This window comes from Pomacea canaliculata, linkage group LG7 (genome assembly GCF_003073045.1).
Source record: "Pomacea canaliculata isolate SZHN2017 linkage group LG7, ASM307304v1, whole genome shotgun sequence".
In the NCBI taxonomy this organism is placed as follows: Eukaryota; Metazoa; Mollusca; class Gastropoda; order Architaenioglossa; family Ampullariidae; genus Pomacea; species Pomacea canaliculata.
This window is the reverse complement of record NC_037596.1, coordinates 10,527,343-10,543,642: the sequence shown is the minus strand read 5'-3', so window position 1 is coordinate 10,543,642 and position 16,300 is coordinate 10,527,343. Positions and strand designations below refer to the sequence as shown.

Here is a 16,300-nt window from a genome sequence, read left to right as displayed (position 1 = left end):
AAAAATATCATCACTGGACTTATTAGATGAACTTCATTTTTTTGACTGCCGGCCAGTAGGTCTGCGAATGTGGGGCAGACCTTTGAGGGAAAAATGTAATTACTTCCATAGCAGCCACTGTCTGCCAGTATGCATTCTTATTCAGCTCGGTAACTCGATATTTCTCACATCTTATGTGAACAATGGGCAAACGGAAACATTAAACATTCTTTGCTCACATGAATGTCCGCTCCAGCATGCACCTGTTTGTTTCAATATGTAAACACGTGTGTGTGTTCGAGCAGCTTTTAGCTAAACATCGTTTAATCTACTTTAGAATTTTCCAATCATCTATTTTGCTTGGTAGGTTGCGTGCGTCCGTGCTTTTTTTGTGTAAAGCGCATTGAGTATTTAGTATGAAAAAGAGTTTTTGATGATATTCAAAACCAACAGTGCATGCGCTTTGTGTCAGAATTTCATTTACCTCTTGACAATTGTGTCAGTAAGATAAACATATTTTACTGTTCATTGAATAAAGAAAATATCACAACAGAAGTGCTTCTTCCCCAGCAAAGATGTACAAAGGAGAGAGAAATGAGAATGCAAAAATATAGGACAGAAACAATACTATATATATATATTTAAATCTAATGTAGTAGAAAGTTTATTAAAAACTCTCTCTATATATATATATACCACTTTGTAGGTATTAAAAATATTCCAATATAAAAATCACATTTTTGAATGGATGTCAATGTTTTGAGAAGTATGTGTATCTATCTATATATATATAAAGCCATGTTGTTATTTTAATTTGAAATTTTGTGTAGCGTTTAGAAGCGCATTGTAGCAACTTTTAAAGAAGTGATCTCATTTTTTTGTTAATTGTAAAGGGTAATGTACACATGGTGAGTCCCAAAGTGAATGATACTTAACGGACGTCAATATGTATATACATGTAATTATCTTGATGTTTTGAATAATTGATTGGATGACTAAATGATAAATAGACTGCTTGTTGGAGAGACACAGTGTGATTTGAAAAAAAAATAATATTCTTCATTTTTGTGAATTTTTGAAGTATTTCTGTAAGTGCATACTGTGGTAACTACCGAATACTTTATAAATTTCCACGCAAGGTTTGCTTTGATAAGAATTAAAAATTAAACTTTGTGAAATGTGCCAGTTTGTATCTCCTCTGTCTGAAAAAGAATATCAAAAGTTTGTAAAAGTTGTTTGAATGAGATTATGAACATGCTGGGATTGTTGGAGGTAGTTACAAGACGTGGCAAGGTCCTGCCGGAAATATATCAGTGGCGTCAGGAAGGTAAACAGTTTCATAAGTTTCATCAACTCTCATTTTTTTTTTTTTAGAGGGGTAGGGGTTAACAAACTGGTGCAGAAAACGACAAAGCACCATCTGGTTTTCATATTCTTGGATATTTCCCTTTTATCCCTTTTCGGGGACATGCACTCAAAATTAGGACACCCGCACAATGCACTTATCATTTCCCTGTTTATCGTCACGAGACAACACCCAACACAGGTCAAAGGGTGAGAATGCTTTTATTATAAAATTCCCACGTACGTGTTGAAGGTTAATAAAGCTTTGCTGATACAAATATCTTGGTCAAGAGAATTAAACACACCCTGAAAGGAAGAGATCACTCTTTATAAAAGTCATTCAAATTTGTACAACAAACTGTATTAATTGAAAAAAAAAATCTTGGCATAGACTTGGACAGAATGGAGATACATGCGCTTCCTACACTCACAGATATAAGCTAGAGAATTCCAGATGAGATTAATAATATGTAGAAGAAGCCACACACACAAACACACAGAACAAGCGGATCGCCAGGTGGTTAAAGCGCTGTCGCCCTGAGAGCTCGCTGGTTCAATACCCGATTAGCGCAGCTAACTTCCCCAGTCGACACAGCTGGTAGATGTGTACCACACAAACACACAAAGTGAGAAATATATATCCACACCAATAAACACCAATAACAACTATGTAATACATACATGATTCATCTTCACATATGAGAGGGGCAATTTGTTTCACCGAGTTTTGAATTAAAAGTGAGATGGACATCTGTTACTTCTTACTCAAGTGCTGAAGTACTATTTACATCAGGAAGCACAGTTGCTGAGTAAGGGTTTAGAAACTCATTCGTGAACATTTTTCTCATGGTGTTGGCTTGCCAGTGGGGCGGAAGAAGTCGCTCAGGTGGGCATGACCGTCGCCAGAGAGTAGACTGCTTCGTGCACGTGCAAATCTTCCCACCCCTGGCCATGGGTCGAGGGGAAGCAGGACGATTCGGATCTCACCCCGTCGCCGAATGTTTGTCCATCTGAACTCACGGCAGTGTGCGCACCGTCGGTGTGCAAAGCGGATTTCAGTTGCCTTGGCGACAGACCGACCATCATGTATTCATGTTTGACGACAGGTGCAGATCCCTCTCGTGGGATGTCCGCGATGTCATCGTTCGATCCTTCGATTGCAGACTTTTTCTGTGACCACAAACCTTGTTTTTCAATAGTTCTGATAATTATTGCAAAAGTTATTCTAAAATTATTTCACAATTAAATGTTTGTTCTCTGAAACACTTCTGTTTTACAGTTTGGTGAAAATGAATATCATGAGTGTAAAACAACTGGATAAAAATTATTTCTTGTAAATGAAGTAAGGGGGAAAATACTGGTAAAAATATTAAGTATATGACAATGACAACAAAATACAAAATTAAAAAAATTCTTACAAACACAATATTCAAGAGATGATAACTTACAACAAGCTCACAAACATAGCCAAGCACTCACACACACAGACCAGGTATACTTACCATTGCAAACAATTGATTTGCTTGGCCTTCATCAAAAGTTATCTTTTGTAAATCTTTCGTTGATAAATACGGGTACCACATCTCTGTGTCTGTTCAGAAAAACAAAGGTCAAAGTTTTAGAGGCCCTTAGCAATATTATTCAATACTTGTTGAATTATTTCTGAATAAAAAATATTCATTCTCAGTTCAACACAAGGTGTTCAGCTGTCAAATGTCAAATCGTTTTCAGCCACCCAAGTTCGGCGCTATTAAAATTGATGAACCACATCTAGTTATGGGCTGTTAAACTTACCCTTGGTTCCGTGTTTTCTTCCTTTTCTTTCTTTCTTTTTTTCGGTGCTTCGGTCATCATCTTGACCAGGGTGACCATCGCACCGCGATTTCCACTTTGTGTTGTCCACAGAATTATACACAAGGTTCTCGAATTCCTGTATTTGTATATACCCAGCCTCCATCTCTTCCATCATCACTTGAGCTGGTACTGACAGAGAACAGTTTTATCAAATCTCATGAAGCTTTTAATAATTATTTAGAAAACACATTAGTCATGCAATTTAAGGTGGAGATAAAATTCTAGACTAAGCTTTATTGGTAAAGAAAAGGAAAATTTAAAAAAATGACAATACACACGCGCACGCACACCAATTTTGGAGGAGAAGGTGGAAGAGAAATAGTTATTTTACACCGATTCAGCACCAAATGTTTAATAATGGTAACAGGAAACCAGTCCTGTACACATGGAGTTAAATATATAAACTCAACTGGTGACAAGCATGTTAATCGTTGCCTCATGGCATCTACAATAACATTTGAGCAAAATACAATGACTGCTGAAAATTAAGAGACAAGGTAGTGGGAACAGAATGTATTTCATACTATAGATGAGTTAGATGTACGAGGCGTTTAGAATTTCTAGTTCACTCTTTTTATTCAATACATTGTTTTCTGTCCATCGAGGAATAGGTAAGTACTCGTCATAAACAATAAAATGTGCTGACAATACAGGGAAGCTTATGGATGTCAGAGTGTTTCTGCTGACACTATAATTTCCCCCTGAAATTTAGACCAAAAAAATGTTAATATTAAGCAACTATACGAATCTAGTTCACGACACCCAGACCTATACTATTCCAGATCACCATAACTACAAAGCTGAAGAACTACATAAAGATACAATCGGAAAAGTAGGGATCGTCAGAATGAGTGAATTTATTTTATACAGGCTTTTCTTGGTAGTGGTGGGAGATGAGCAAGGGGGTTGGTTTTAAGCTTTTACCCATTCTACAGCCGCCGTGGTCAGCTGCAGGAAGTATGTTGCGCCAGACTGGTTTTGAACCGGTAAGAGTCCGCACTTACAGGTTCAACGGATACTAGGCTATTGTTGTCCCCGCTCAGCCTGGTGGTCTTCCTGACCCTCTAAACTAAACGAAAGCTTATAAAATAGCGCACCTGCATCCCAGGGATTTTCATAAACGCCGGCACCGAGTAAGTCCTGCTTGATGCCTGGAACTAAGGCAGAGGAATTGAAAATAACGGAAGTAATAAATGAATACAGTTCATGAATGTGATGGTATGTCTTCAAATAATAAACATGCATCTATAGTGTCAGTAACGCCAAGATCTTAAAAGTAAATATTTTCTCCCTCCGTCTCTCAGTGTGTGTGTGTGCTTCACAGTCTTGTCTGTCACATGTGACTAATTTCTCTTCTCCTAACCCTTGATTCAATGTTTGTCGATTATTCACGAATATACCAGATTGTTCCAGAACAATTGTACCCTACCACAACCATGAGTTAATACTGGCTTCTAATCATCTTCAATATTATGAATTGTGTAACATCTAGTTTCCCCTCTATATCGCTGATGCCAACCTTTCATTTCATTTTGTTCTGATCCTACAAAACACTGTTGCCTCGTCCTGGTGTTGACTGCAGTCGGGTCCACATCCATCGTCGTGAGAACTGGTACAGAATTAATCATAGGATCAACATTACATGTAAATATTTTGTATAGATACGGATACTCATTCACTATGAACATAAAAGGCATTTAACATATATTTTAACAGAATATTTTACTGCCTAAACCGCTTCAAGTGGACATGTAAAGGACGAGGCACCCTGGCAGGAAATGAAAGTCCATGACATTTTCAATAAAATTAAATACACGAGAGACACAGAGACAAAGATTTATATTTCTTACGAGGATGTACAGCTACAGTCGAACATCGCTATCTTAATTACCTCCTTCCCGGAAATAGCTTGGATACCAAATCTTTGGGTAGCGGAATCCATATTTAAATAATTCTTTTCAGAATAATGCTTTGTAAAGGCATGTTGAAATTACTCTGCTTTCCCCTATAAAGTTTATGTAGATAAGATATTTACATATCTATGTCAATGATGTCAACATAATATAAAAATAAAAATAACACTGTCATTGTAATGAAACAATTGAATGTAATTTAATTTAAAAAAAAGTTTCGGTTATTCACCTCTGTAATGGAAGTGGAGGAGATGGGTATAGAGTCAAAGATGCCAGTCACATCTGGGCAGCGGTGGAACTTTTTCTTCAAATAAACATCGTCGATGACAAAAAACCTTTTATTTGCAGGGTTTTTAATCTTTTTGTAAAAACCCTTCTTGAAGATGACCGCAGGTCTGACACACAAAAATTTCAAAATGCCATCTGAAGCTCCATCTTCATGTACAACCACTTTGCAGATCCGAGCACAGCTTCCTTCATCCCGGTGCCGATTTCAAAGTTTAGGGACCCATTATATATATTATATAAGCCATTTTTTATAGCTAGAGTTATGAGCCTCGATTGCTAGATACTCCAGATGTTTTAACTGAATGTTGGTAATGTAAGTTTGGATAGCGAGGTTCGACTGTGTAATAAAAAAAAGAACAAAACCTAAAGACAGAGAAACGAAATTTTAACCAAGCAAGAAAAACAAGACAAAACAAAAGAAAACAAAAAGAAAAAAAAACTAAGCAAAACAAAGAAAGACAGAAACAATCCCGAAACTGGACATTAAAATACAACTTATTTTATTCGACATTTTTTATTTGCTAGTGTACTTTGATTTATTGTCACGGGTACTGTTAGGCTAGCGGAAACTCCATGCTTCCTCAAGAGAAAGGCCAAGACCATACAAGGAAAGTATTTGCCAAGTATTCACTAACATCATTTGTAGTTTCATCTTGACGACAGGACTTACTGAACATACAAAACTGAAAATTGAACAAGTTGCTGTGTACCTAGATCCCTGGGATCCTCATACAGCATGAAGTTACTTTCCTTTTTCCTCCCGTCTGTACGAAAAACACAAAGGAATTGATACGAGGATGAATAAAGAAGCACTGAATATTTCACTTGCTCCAAAAAAAAAAAAAAAAAGAAGAAACGATGCTACCCCTGAGATGTCATGTCCGTACTTTCGTAACATTTATCATTTTCTTTGTCATGACTCATCAACTTAACCGCTCGCTCCCTCTTTTCCTCCCCTCATCTCACTGGCAGTTTGTCTCTCTCTGATTTACGTTTGTCACTCTCTTATTTACATAAAACAACAGCTTCCACATTCCTTACATTTTGGGAGAAAAACAAGTTCAGGTACAAAAGAAAACACAGACTGGCCCATTTACACTTTTGAAAACACCCGATTCATAGGCAACCAAGTGCAACTCTTTTTCAGTCAGTTCACACTTGTATACATTTTAAACATTTTCTAACCTCCAGCAGACAGGCGGACAAAAACAAGTCAAAAATAGAAATAACGCACCTTTCGTTTTCTTCTTTAAGATGAGGCAGATAACGAGTGAGATGACGACTAGGACGATGACCCCAGACACACCAGCTAATAGTATGTTGTAAATGTTTGTATCATTGGGCGGTTCTAAGAAAGAAAGAGGCAGAATTAGCGAGATGTTGGCGAGAACGTAGTGTCTAGTAAATTATCCTAGCTTAAACATCAGTCAGCCAATAAAACAAACTTAACACTAACTCTCTACTAATTCTCTCTCACACTTAAGTCAATACCTTAGCCTGGAAGGTGAGAGAAAGGGAAGAAAAGAAACACATCCCCCAAAATTTCTTTGAGGACGATTGCTGAGGGCCAACATACGTCGATCCCTACGCAGATTTAAAATATTAAATTTTAAAATGAAGACAGCCATTTAAAAGGAATAGTTTACCAGTTGTAAGCCAACTGTTATCTGTTAAATATAACTGAAAGTTTACCAGTTGTAGTCTTCTCATCATCCATGGACATTGCCACGGAGTAGTTTCGTCCCCCAGGTGAGATAGAAACAACAAAGCCATAGAATCCTTCGTCTGGTGGGAGAGTTGTGTTGAACTGACAGGAACCGGACACCTTCACTTCAGTCTTGCTGATCTTCTCTGAAGTTGGTGAAGTCACCATGGTGACAGTTTCCAACCTATTTTCGTAAGACTGAGAAAAACAAGCATGGCGAATCTTTCAAATGAACACAATCGTCACCATGGTAACAGTGTTCAAGCTCATGTCAGCTGGGTGACAGACAAGATGGCGATTCTCCAATAAACACCACAGCCAATGATACGGGTTGACTATTTGAAATTCTTTGCTAGAAACATTGTGAGGTGAGTAAGAACTAGTCGAAGTATCCATTTTCATGTACATGAAATACTTCAAGGGCCTACGGTACCATGATATTCACAATGGACTGCTAGCTAGAGGTTCTTTCCTGACTTCACTAGATAATATGGATAACAGCACATAACAAATTGTGTAGCATGCACTCACACTATTTATGAGTTGAAAGAGATGACACTTGTAAATTCCACGTGAAGAGTAGACGCTGCCGATGTTACAGGACACGTTGATGGACGAAGAGGTTTGAACTGCATTACACTTCACGTTTTCGGATGGATCTGTCGAAGAAGAAATTCCAGTAATGTAGATAAGCAATAGGAATGAGAATAAAATATGTCCCGAGTTGGATGGATATTACATGCCAGATCACCGTTAACCATGTAAAAAGATTAATGGTGAGTATTTATCGGTTAGGCAAGAACACAAATATCAATAAATAAATGATAATAATAAAAAAGAAGAATGGCTTATATTATGCGGATCACATTTAGTTCTCAATTACATGACATACATTAAAAAGTATTTAAAAAAATAAAAGATAAATGCAAGATTGTGAAAAAATGGATTTCAAACGCAAAACAGTTAAATATTTAAAAGGTCGATCGAAAATCAACATCTGACAAATCTCTTAAAATCCGTTAATTGCTTGTTAGTCTTCTTTTGGCAGTCGTTCATTTTTATCATCATTTCTCTCATTCTCTTTAATTTTTATCTTTCGCTCTCTTTCTGTGAGTGTAAACAATGGGTACACGGACGTTTTGCCGACCGGACGTTTCGCCGCTGGACGTTTCGGAGTCGGACGTTTCGCCGCAGGACGTTTCGGCGCGGGACACTTCATTTCGGCATTTCACGCGGGACCTTTAGCCGAAGTCAAGTGTGTGACGCCCCTTAGCTCACACATTTCTCTCGCCATTGTATCAATGTATCAGTGAACTCTCTCTCACTATCCCTCCTCATGTGAACCGTTAGCTCACACATTTCTCTCGCCATTGTATCAATGTTTTTTCTCAAAGCTGTTGCGCATAATCTGTGACAATCAAAGTGAACTGTCCGTGAAGTCTGTGTGTAAAATTTGTTTGAAATAAAGAATTATTGTGTAATCTAGTAGTTACTTTCATTCTTTGAGAAGTAAGTAAGCTCTCTCTCTCTCTGACATAATGCGGCGAAACGTCCGTCGGCAAAAAGTCCGCACACGAAACAATGAGTGTTAAAATAATAATAATGTTTGCAATTTTCAGTCTGTAAGAAAAGTGAAGCTGCCTTAAGATTTTACCATATATTCACTTTTGGTAAACCACACAATGGTTACTTTCCGTCACAACTGTAAATAATCAACAACTACTTACATACGTAGTTCAGTCCACAGACAGCTGATCCTACAGTGTACACCGATTGATTCGTTCCTCTGTTTCTCACAACATCACACTGCAGACTTCCATTGACGAGTTGAACCTTGGCAAAGATCTTTGTGTTGTTGACAGCATTGACTGTCATCACTTTAGTGTCATTGTCTCTCACACTCGCTACAAATGTTTCGCCGAAAAAAGCTGCCTGACAAATATTTTCTGTACAGTTTGATAAATGAAAAGACTGATTATAATTATCTGATTGATTTAGTAGTTTCCATTGTACATTCCCCTCAGATTCACAGGTGAAGGATGTGTTCTGACCAGACAGAACTTCTACAACACCATCATCTCCACATGGTATGATTTGTACACCTGTAACATGTCAAGGTATTGGAATCTCAGTCGTCACATTCTTTCAATTACATAAAAGAATAAAAACCGAAAAGATTGCTACAATTCTAAACCCGTGAGACATACCTGTATACACATAAAGAGAAACACACACAGGGCCAGGTACACGTTCACACACAGAGATTTGTGAATTGATAATTGCACACAATATGAACAGTAAATCCTGCCTGCTCTTCATGGTTAATAATATAACGAAAGTATTCGAGCAATGAGTCAGTCGACTAAAACTTAAATCTCTCACCTTTGACCGTGAACAGACCAAGAAGAAGAAGACAATGACCAGTTGTCCACACAAAGCCTGTTTGTGTTTTCTCTACAGACCACATTTTACGTATTTCACAAACTTCCCAGCGGCCTCTTGTCATGAACTAGGACTCAGGCCCAGAAAAATTTTTTTTTTTCAGTCGCAAATACATTCCTTGCATTAAGATATACAGTTTATCGTGAATGGTATCGCACTTTGATGATTAACACTTCAAAGGAGATTTGAAGGAAGTTTGCCTTTCTTACACACACTTGTATCCTGTGACATGAGTTTTGCAGGATGAACCCCACACAGTGTCCCACTCCTACCTCCAGTAACATTGTGGTTGACACATGACATTATGTTGATGAGAACAGTTTCCTTGTTACTGACTGACTACCTCAGTGCAAATGAGTCTGACCTGTGATTGTTGATACTTATATCTCATGTTGAGGACGCCCAGTCCAAGCGCGCTGACACACAGTGATATATATATATGTGTGTATGTATATATGTACAAACTAGACACAGGATAGTGTACGCAAAAAGACGAGCTTTGCTCTTACTTTAAAATTTATACAATCACAGAACAACATTGGAATGGAAAATAATTTCCTTTTAACGTCCTTGAAGATAGTGATAGTAGAGAAAGAAAACATGGGCTGACTGTATAAATGGACTGATAGTGGGAAGGAGGAATAAAATACGCAAAATATGATGATGGATTACAACTGCAGAGGTACTAAGCCTCTCAAATTTTAAAACAACGACTAAGCTATTTGCCAGGCAAAAAAAAAAATACATACAAATAATATAAGACCTTAAAAACTAACTTCCGGAAAAGAATATATTTGGAGGTGTGTGCGGAGAGAGAGAGCGAGACAGGCAAAAAGTGGTTTGTGTTTGTGTGTGAAGAGTTATAACGCCTATTGAATAATGAAACAGGTTTATGGCGAGCAATTAAATGAAGCATTCCACAAGTGTGACCTTTTTTTCAAAGTTAGTCTAATATCCCACCAGTATTTAATACAATATTGAAGACGATAGTTTTCGACACAACATTGCAGAAAAGACCACAATTTATAAACGACACATTATGAGCTGATAAGTTTTTGTGGTAAGTAAAAGCGATTTCAAATCCAAAACGATCAGATTGTACGTTATGTTTGATTAAAGTTGTTGATTGTCTTTCTTGCCTTTTCAAATAAAAAGTCATTAAAAATCCACAAATATAATCAGAATCTGCATTATTTATTTATGTCACTATTTTTTACATACACATGTTATTACTATTACTACTACTGTTAATAATAATTCAATTTATAAATCAATTTTTTGTGTGAATGGATGCTTAATTTCAACTTTATCACCATAATCAGGATGGAAAACCTGTTGCAGCATTCTCTCCATCCTTCATAATATCCAGTCACACTTGCCTTCGCTTCGTCTTCTGACCTCAGAATAACTCCCTCATTCTTCTGACATATTCTTATATATTCGAATCTCTAATTGTCAAAATAACATTCATATAAATAAAGCATACTGTACATATTTCTCAGTCACCATCAGCTTGATATAAAATGCAGTAAACAATAATGGAATTATAATTTATTAATGCACATAATACAAACGGATAAATTATTCACCCCGGGAATACAGGAGGACGTGGCGGAGGCAACAGTGGCAGTCATACCTGGATGTCAGTGGAACTTCCCTCAGAACAAACAACATTCTCAATAAAAAAAAAAGTAGAGCTCTATTTTCAAATTTTCTGTCTTTGTAAAGGTCCTTGATGCAAACGAGCACGGATCTGGTGGCTAAATGTTCAAGATGTCAGTGCGCCATGTACAATTATCTCGGTTATTTAGAAGAGAGCACACCCTCACACAGCTTGGCGGGAATTTTTTTTTTATTAGATGTAACTTTGCTGTCTCATTTAATATAATGAGAAGTGGTGATTTAATTTCGAGGTCTGTTTGAGAAAACCGGGAAGTTGTAGTCGGAAATTGTATGACGGGAGCTCCAGTAAGAAGGTTTAAAGTTTATGTGAAGCAAAACAAAAACAACAAAGCCGAAACTAGATTTCGAAAATGCAATTTATTTTTTTTTTCTTTTATGGTAGTATACTTCCTCTTATTTTTACTTCTTTTTATTTAAAAAATGTATGTCTCCTTCCTGAAGAAACGCCACGAGGAAAGTAATCTCCCTTGATCGTCTGATTATCGTCGATAAAATCATCTCAACAGCATGACAAGAACATTCAGAAACAAATCCTTAGATTGAAAAGTTAAAACATTAGAAATCTAGAAATACAGAAATAAAACACAAACATGATCTTTGCATGCCGGCGTCCACGGGCGTTCTTACTCCTAGTATTTTATGTTATTTATTTTCCCACGACAATCTAAGAATCACGCACTACGGAAATTAAATGAGGATGAATAAAAGAAATCCACGATTTTCATTGCTCGTGAATGTCACTGACATTAACCCTCATTTGTGGTGTGACTGTTTTGATGAAATTCAGCATTTCACGATACTTACTCACTCGTCACCCATCAGAACAACTGATATTTTCGTAGAAGACAGACGCAGGTATACACAGAAAACACATGACAAATTATGTATAATGACACACACTAGGTTCACATCAAAACCTTTTTTCTTTCCCTTCACAGCACAGAATTTTTAATTTTAATACAGCAGACAGACGAACAGATAAAATAAATAGAAACGGCACACCTTTATTTTTCTTCTGTATCACAAGGTGGATGATGAGCAAGATGACGACAGAAAGGAGGACACTTGTCACACCAACAAATATCTTGACACAATGATTTGTGTCACAAGTCGTGTCTAAAAACAAAAATAAATAAATGTTGGTAGATTAGCTATCCTAATATTCTATCAACCAGCAAACTCTAAATTATTTATTCTACACGTTCACAAGTCTTTAAACACAGAAAAATTGTATTACAGAATTAAAAAAAAATAGAGTAAAGAAATAACCTAAAAAGATAAAGCTGATCTACTACATCTCTACACATAAAAATACTCAAAAATATCTTAGCAACAACATCCCAGATTAGCTCTCAAAAATCACAAAAATATTTAAAATATCGAGTGAAGTCAGTGTTGTACATGTCTTTGTATATAAGTTCAGAAACATACTTCTAAGGCAAATCATCAAAATGTCACAGCACTGAAATAAGGAAAACTGAGTTTCGGTATTTAACAGTTTTATTTCAGGCATTTATCATGTCTTTCGTGTTTCTGATTTTTATGTTTGTCGCAAGTTTAGCTATTGACTAATCACAAATGCAAGACATCTTATTCAAGGTACTTGAAAGTAAGAAAAGTTGATAAACATTGTAAAACCCGAAAACGTGAACACTTGTAGATGCACGTACACGAACGGACACACACACACACATGTTGGAATAAAACTGTATAACATTCCATGTATCTCATGGAAACCTGAAAAGTGATAACGACATTTATTATAACAAATCGAGAAAGAAACCAAGTTCATTTAATTTAATCAGTTTACTTCGTTTCAGCCAGGACTCCAATGTTTACTTTCCACAGAACATATTTAAAATATTCGCCTAGTACGGCTTTGATAGAAAAGAATTTAATATTTACTAGACGAAAATAATAGTACAAGCTTGCTTTGATTGAATTGAGAGCGAAAACGTGAATTTCTTCAAAATTCGTCATATTTCGGCTTTTTTTTTTAACAAAACACACTACCATATATGTTACATGGCGAATCTCTACACGACAGCCACATAACATGTTTTCCAAGACCGATATTCGCCACAATATGAATTCGGATAGCAAGATCCTTAATCTCTGCTAAGAAGATACCACTATGGTAAACTAAAAAAAAAAACAAAACTACAAAAAACAAAACAACCAAAAACAAAAGACAAAAGAAAACAAAAGCTAGTTAAAGTTAAATACGCATTTACTATTGAGTTTTATGAGGATTCGAAAGAAGCATTAGGAATAATTTTCATAAGCTCCTAGTTTCTGATACCTAGATCCGTCTTTCCATCTCAGTCAGCAAGGTCCATGCCTCACATCCGTACGATGAGAACAATAAAGGACTTTATGGCCTGTACTTCGTGGTAAACTTTACAATCTTGTGAGGTCTTCACCCGTGTGAGCCTCTATCAAACCTAGCTTGCAATGAGAAAACGGCAAAAGTTGGTCTGATTCTGTCATGTCTTCCCACACAATATCTCATGTAACATCATCCTCCAAGACTCCGTAGAAACCTGGATGGTGAACTTCAAGGACTGGACCTGTTGACCTATAACTGAATATTTTGCATAAAGACTTATCCACAGATTCATTGAGTTTTAAACTGAACATAGATAATTATAACTGAAAGTTTACCAATTGTAGTCCCCTCATCATCCATGGGCATTGTCACGGAGTAGTTTCGTCCCCCAGGTGAGATAGAAACAACAAAGCCATAGAATCCTTTGTCTGGTGGGAGAGTTGTGTTGAACTGACAGGAACCAGACACCTTCACTTCAGTCTTGGTGATCTTCTCTGAAGTTGGTGAAGTCACCATGGTGACAGTTTCCAACCTATTTTGACATAACTGAAAAAAAACCATGAGGAACCGAGTGAGTCTTTAATTACCACGAAATGTTGAAAGTCTTAGTACAAGCTTGCCATTGACAGTTCCAATACAAAGATCTTTGTTTATTAAGAACGGTGCAAAGTTTTCATAAATGATTTAAAGACAACATAATAGATCACATGATGACATCTTATACAAATGCGAGACATTCATTCACCCCGTTACTGCGTTGAAAGAGATGACACTTGTAAACTCTTCGTGAGGAGTAGACGCTGCCAATGACACAGGACACACTGATGGAAGAAGTGGTTTTAGCTGCGTTACATTCCACTTTGTCTGATGGATCTGTTGAGAAAGAGATGCCACTGACAGAGATAAATAAGTAATGATGGCTAGAATGGAAAACAAAAAGCATGGATACAAAATTATTGTGACATAGATTTGTTAATCAGCTAAAAGAACATATGATGCACTATTATCATATTATCATTTAAGCAACAACAAGGATAAAAGTAACAAGATTAATAGTAATATTCATTATAATAATATAGCTTTAATGGTGTACATAATATTTAGTAGGAAATTAATCGCCACGAATTTAACATTTGATCTCAAAAGTAGAAAAAAAAAAAATCAAAGATGTTGAGAAAATGGATATTCAAAAAACTTAAATATTATCAATCAGTAGAACTTTCAAGCTGTTTTTCATTTTGATTACCATGCATATCGCACTCTTTGTAGTTATAAAGCAAATGATATTTAAAAAGCTACAATAATAATGAAAGGAACGTGAGGTTGCTTAAAGATTCGTTCTCATGTTCACTCTTAGGAAAACACAGGGTGCTTAAGTTCTCTCACAGTTGTAAATAATGAATGACTACTTACACACGTAGTTCAGTCCACAGCTAGCCGATCTTACAATGTCCACCGATTGATTCATTCTTCCGTTTTTCACAACATCACACTCCACACTTCCGTTGACGAGCTGAACGTTGGTGAAGATCTTTGTGTTGTTGACAGCGTTGACTGTCATCACTTTAGTGTCATTGTCTCTCACACTCGCTACAAATGTTTCACCGAAAAAAGCTGGCTTGCAACCATTTTCTGTACAGTTTGATAAAATGAAAGCCTGATTATGATTATTTGATTGATTTAGTAGTCTCCATAGTACATTCCCCTCAGATTTACAGGTGAAGGACGTGTTTTGACCGGACAAAACTTCTACAACACCGTCATCTCCACATGGTATGATGTGTACACCTGTAGCATGTAAAACATATCGGAATCTTTGTTATTGATGCGTTAATTATATATGATACATCATTTTTCGATTATGCAAAAGAAAAGCGCTGACTAAATATACACATTCACATCTCACACATATCACACACACACACAAACAAACACACTGTGCATGCACTGTTATACACAATATGATCAATTTCTCACCTGAGACTGTAGACAGACGAAGCAGAAGTAAGAAGACACCTGTCCACACAGATCCCATTATGATGTTCCCAACAGAGCACATATATATGTTATACTCGTCTAATATGTCACAGGTCATATGTCATTAAGCCACATGTCACACTGTCATTCCTTGCACTGATGATGCAGTTTTGTTACACGTAGGAGCCCGAATGATGTGACGGTTGACTGCTCAACAGGTCAAAGGTCATAGAAACAAAGTTTGCCTCTCTTAAAAATGTTTGTATCGTGTAACACGTGTTTTGTAAGAGGGACCTTACTTTCAGTTCCCCACAAGTACCGCAAGTGATACTGTGGATAATACAATGTTTTAGTTCAACTGTATTGAACAAAAATGTTTCCTTGATATTTTTTTAAAAAGGCAGGCCTGTGATTGGTCCTAATGTAGATCTTGGTATTGCGGACGCTCAGTCCACGCCCGCTGGCAGGAAGTGATATTTTATATATATATTTACATGTACATGTATCTATATGTATAAACTGGATACAAGATAGCGCACAGGACAAGACACAATCTTTAGTTTTACTTTGAAAATTATGAAAACACATGGCTACTTTGAAATACAAAATATTTTTAGAGAGAGTGAAAGGAAGAGATTATAAGAGTGAAGGAGAGGCTGAATAAATGAGTAGACTAATGGCGGGAAAGGCAAATAAGATTGACAAGAAATGATCATTTACAACATTAAACAGTAACAGTACTATATTTTTTTAAAAGGGTTTCTAAGCCTGTGGTAAGAGAAAATA

General features: G+C 36.5%; 2 protein-coding genes across 2 annotated transcripts; both read right to left on the bottom strand.

Annotated features, from left to right (window-relative positions):
• Positions 1-1,167: 1,167 nt before the first annotated feature.
• LOC112569173 lies at positions 1,168-9,929 on the bottom strand. The gene is made up of 11 exons (XM_025246896.1): positions 9,466-9,929; positions 8,811-9,185; positions 7,615-7,742; positions 7,071-7,281; positions 6,613-6,726; positions 6,089-6,142; positions 4,697-4,786; positions 4,275-4,334; positions 3,118-3,306; positions 2,826-2,914; positions 1,168-2,493 (listed from the first exon to the last, which is right to left on the bottom strand). Exons 1-11 carry the CDS (start codon positions 9,587-9,589, stop codon positions 2,206-2,208), a joined length of 1,722 nt encoding a protein of 573 aa, XP_025102681.1. The 5' UTR covers positions 9,590-9,929; the 3' UTR covers positions 1,168-2,205.
• A 148-nt stretch (positions 9,930-10,077) lies between these two features.
• On the bottom strand, positions 10,078-15,813 carry LOC112569174. Its single transcript, XM_025246897.1, has 5 exons — positions 15,515-15,813; positions 14,951-15,325; positions 14,283-14,410; positions 13,873-14,083; positions 10,078-12,324 (listed from the first exon to the last, which is right to left on the bottom strand). Exons 1-5 carry the CDS (start codon positions 15,630-15,632, stop codon positions 12,119-12,121), a joined length of 1,038 nt encoding a protein of 345 aa, XP_025102682.1. The 5' UTR covers positions 15,633-15,813; the 3' UTR covers positions 10,078-12,118.
• Between the last annotated feature and the right edge of the window lie 487 nt (positions 15,814-16,300).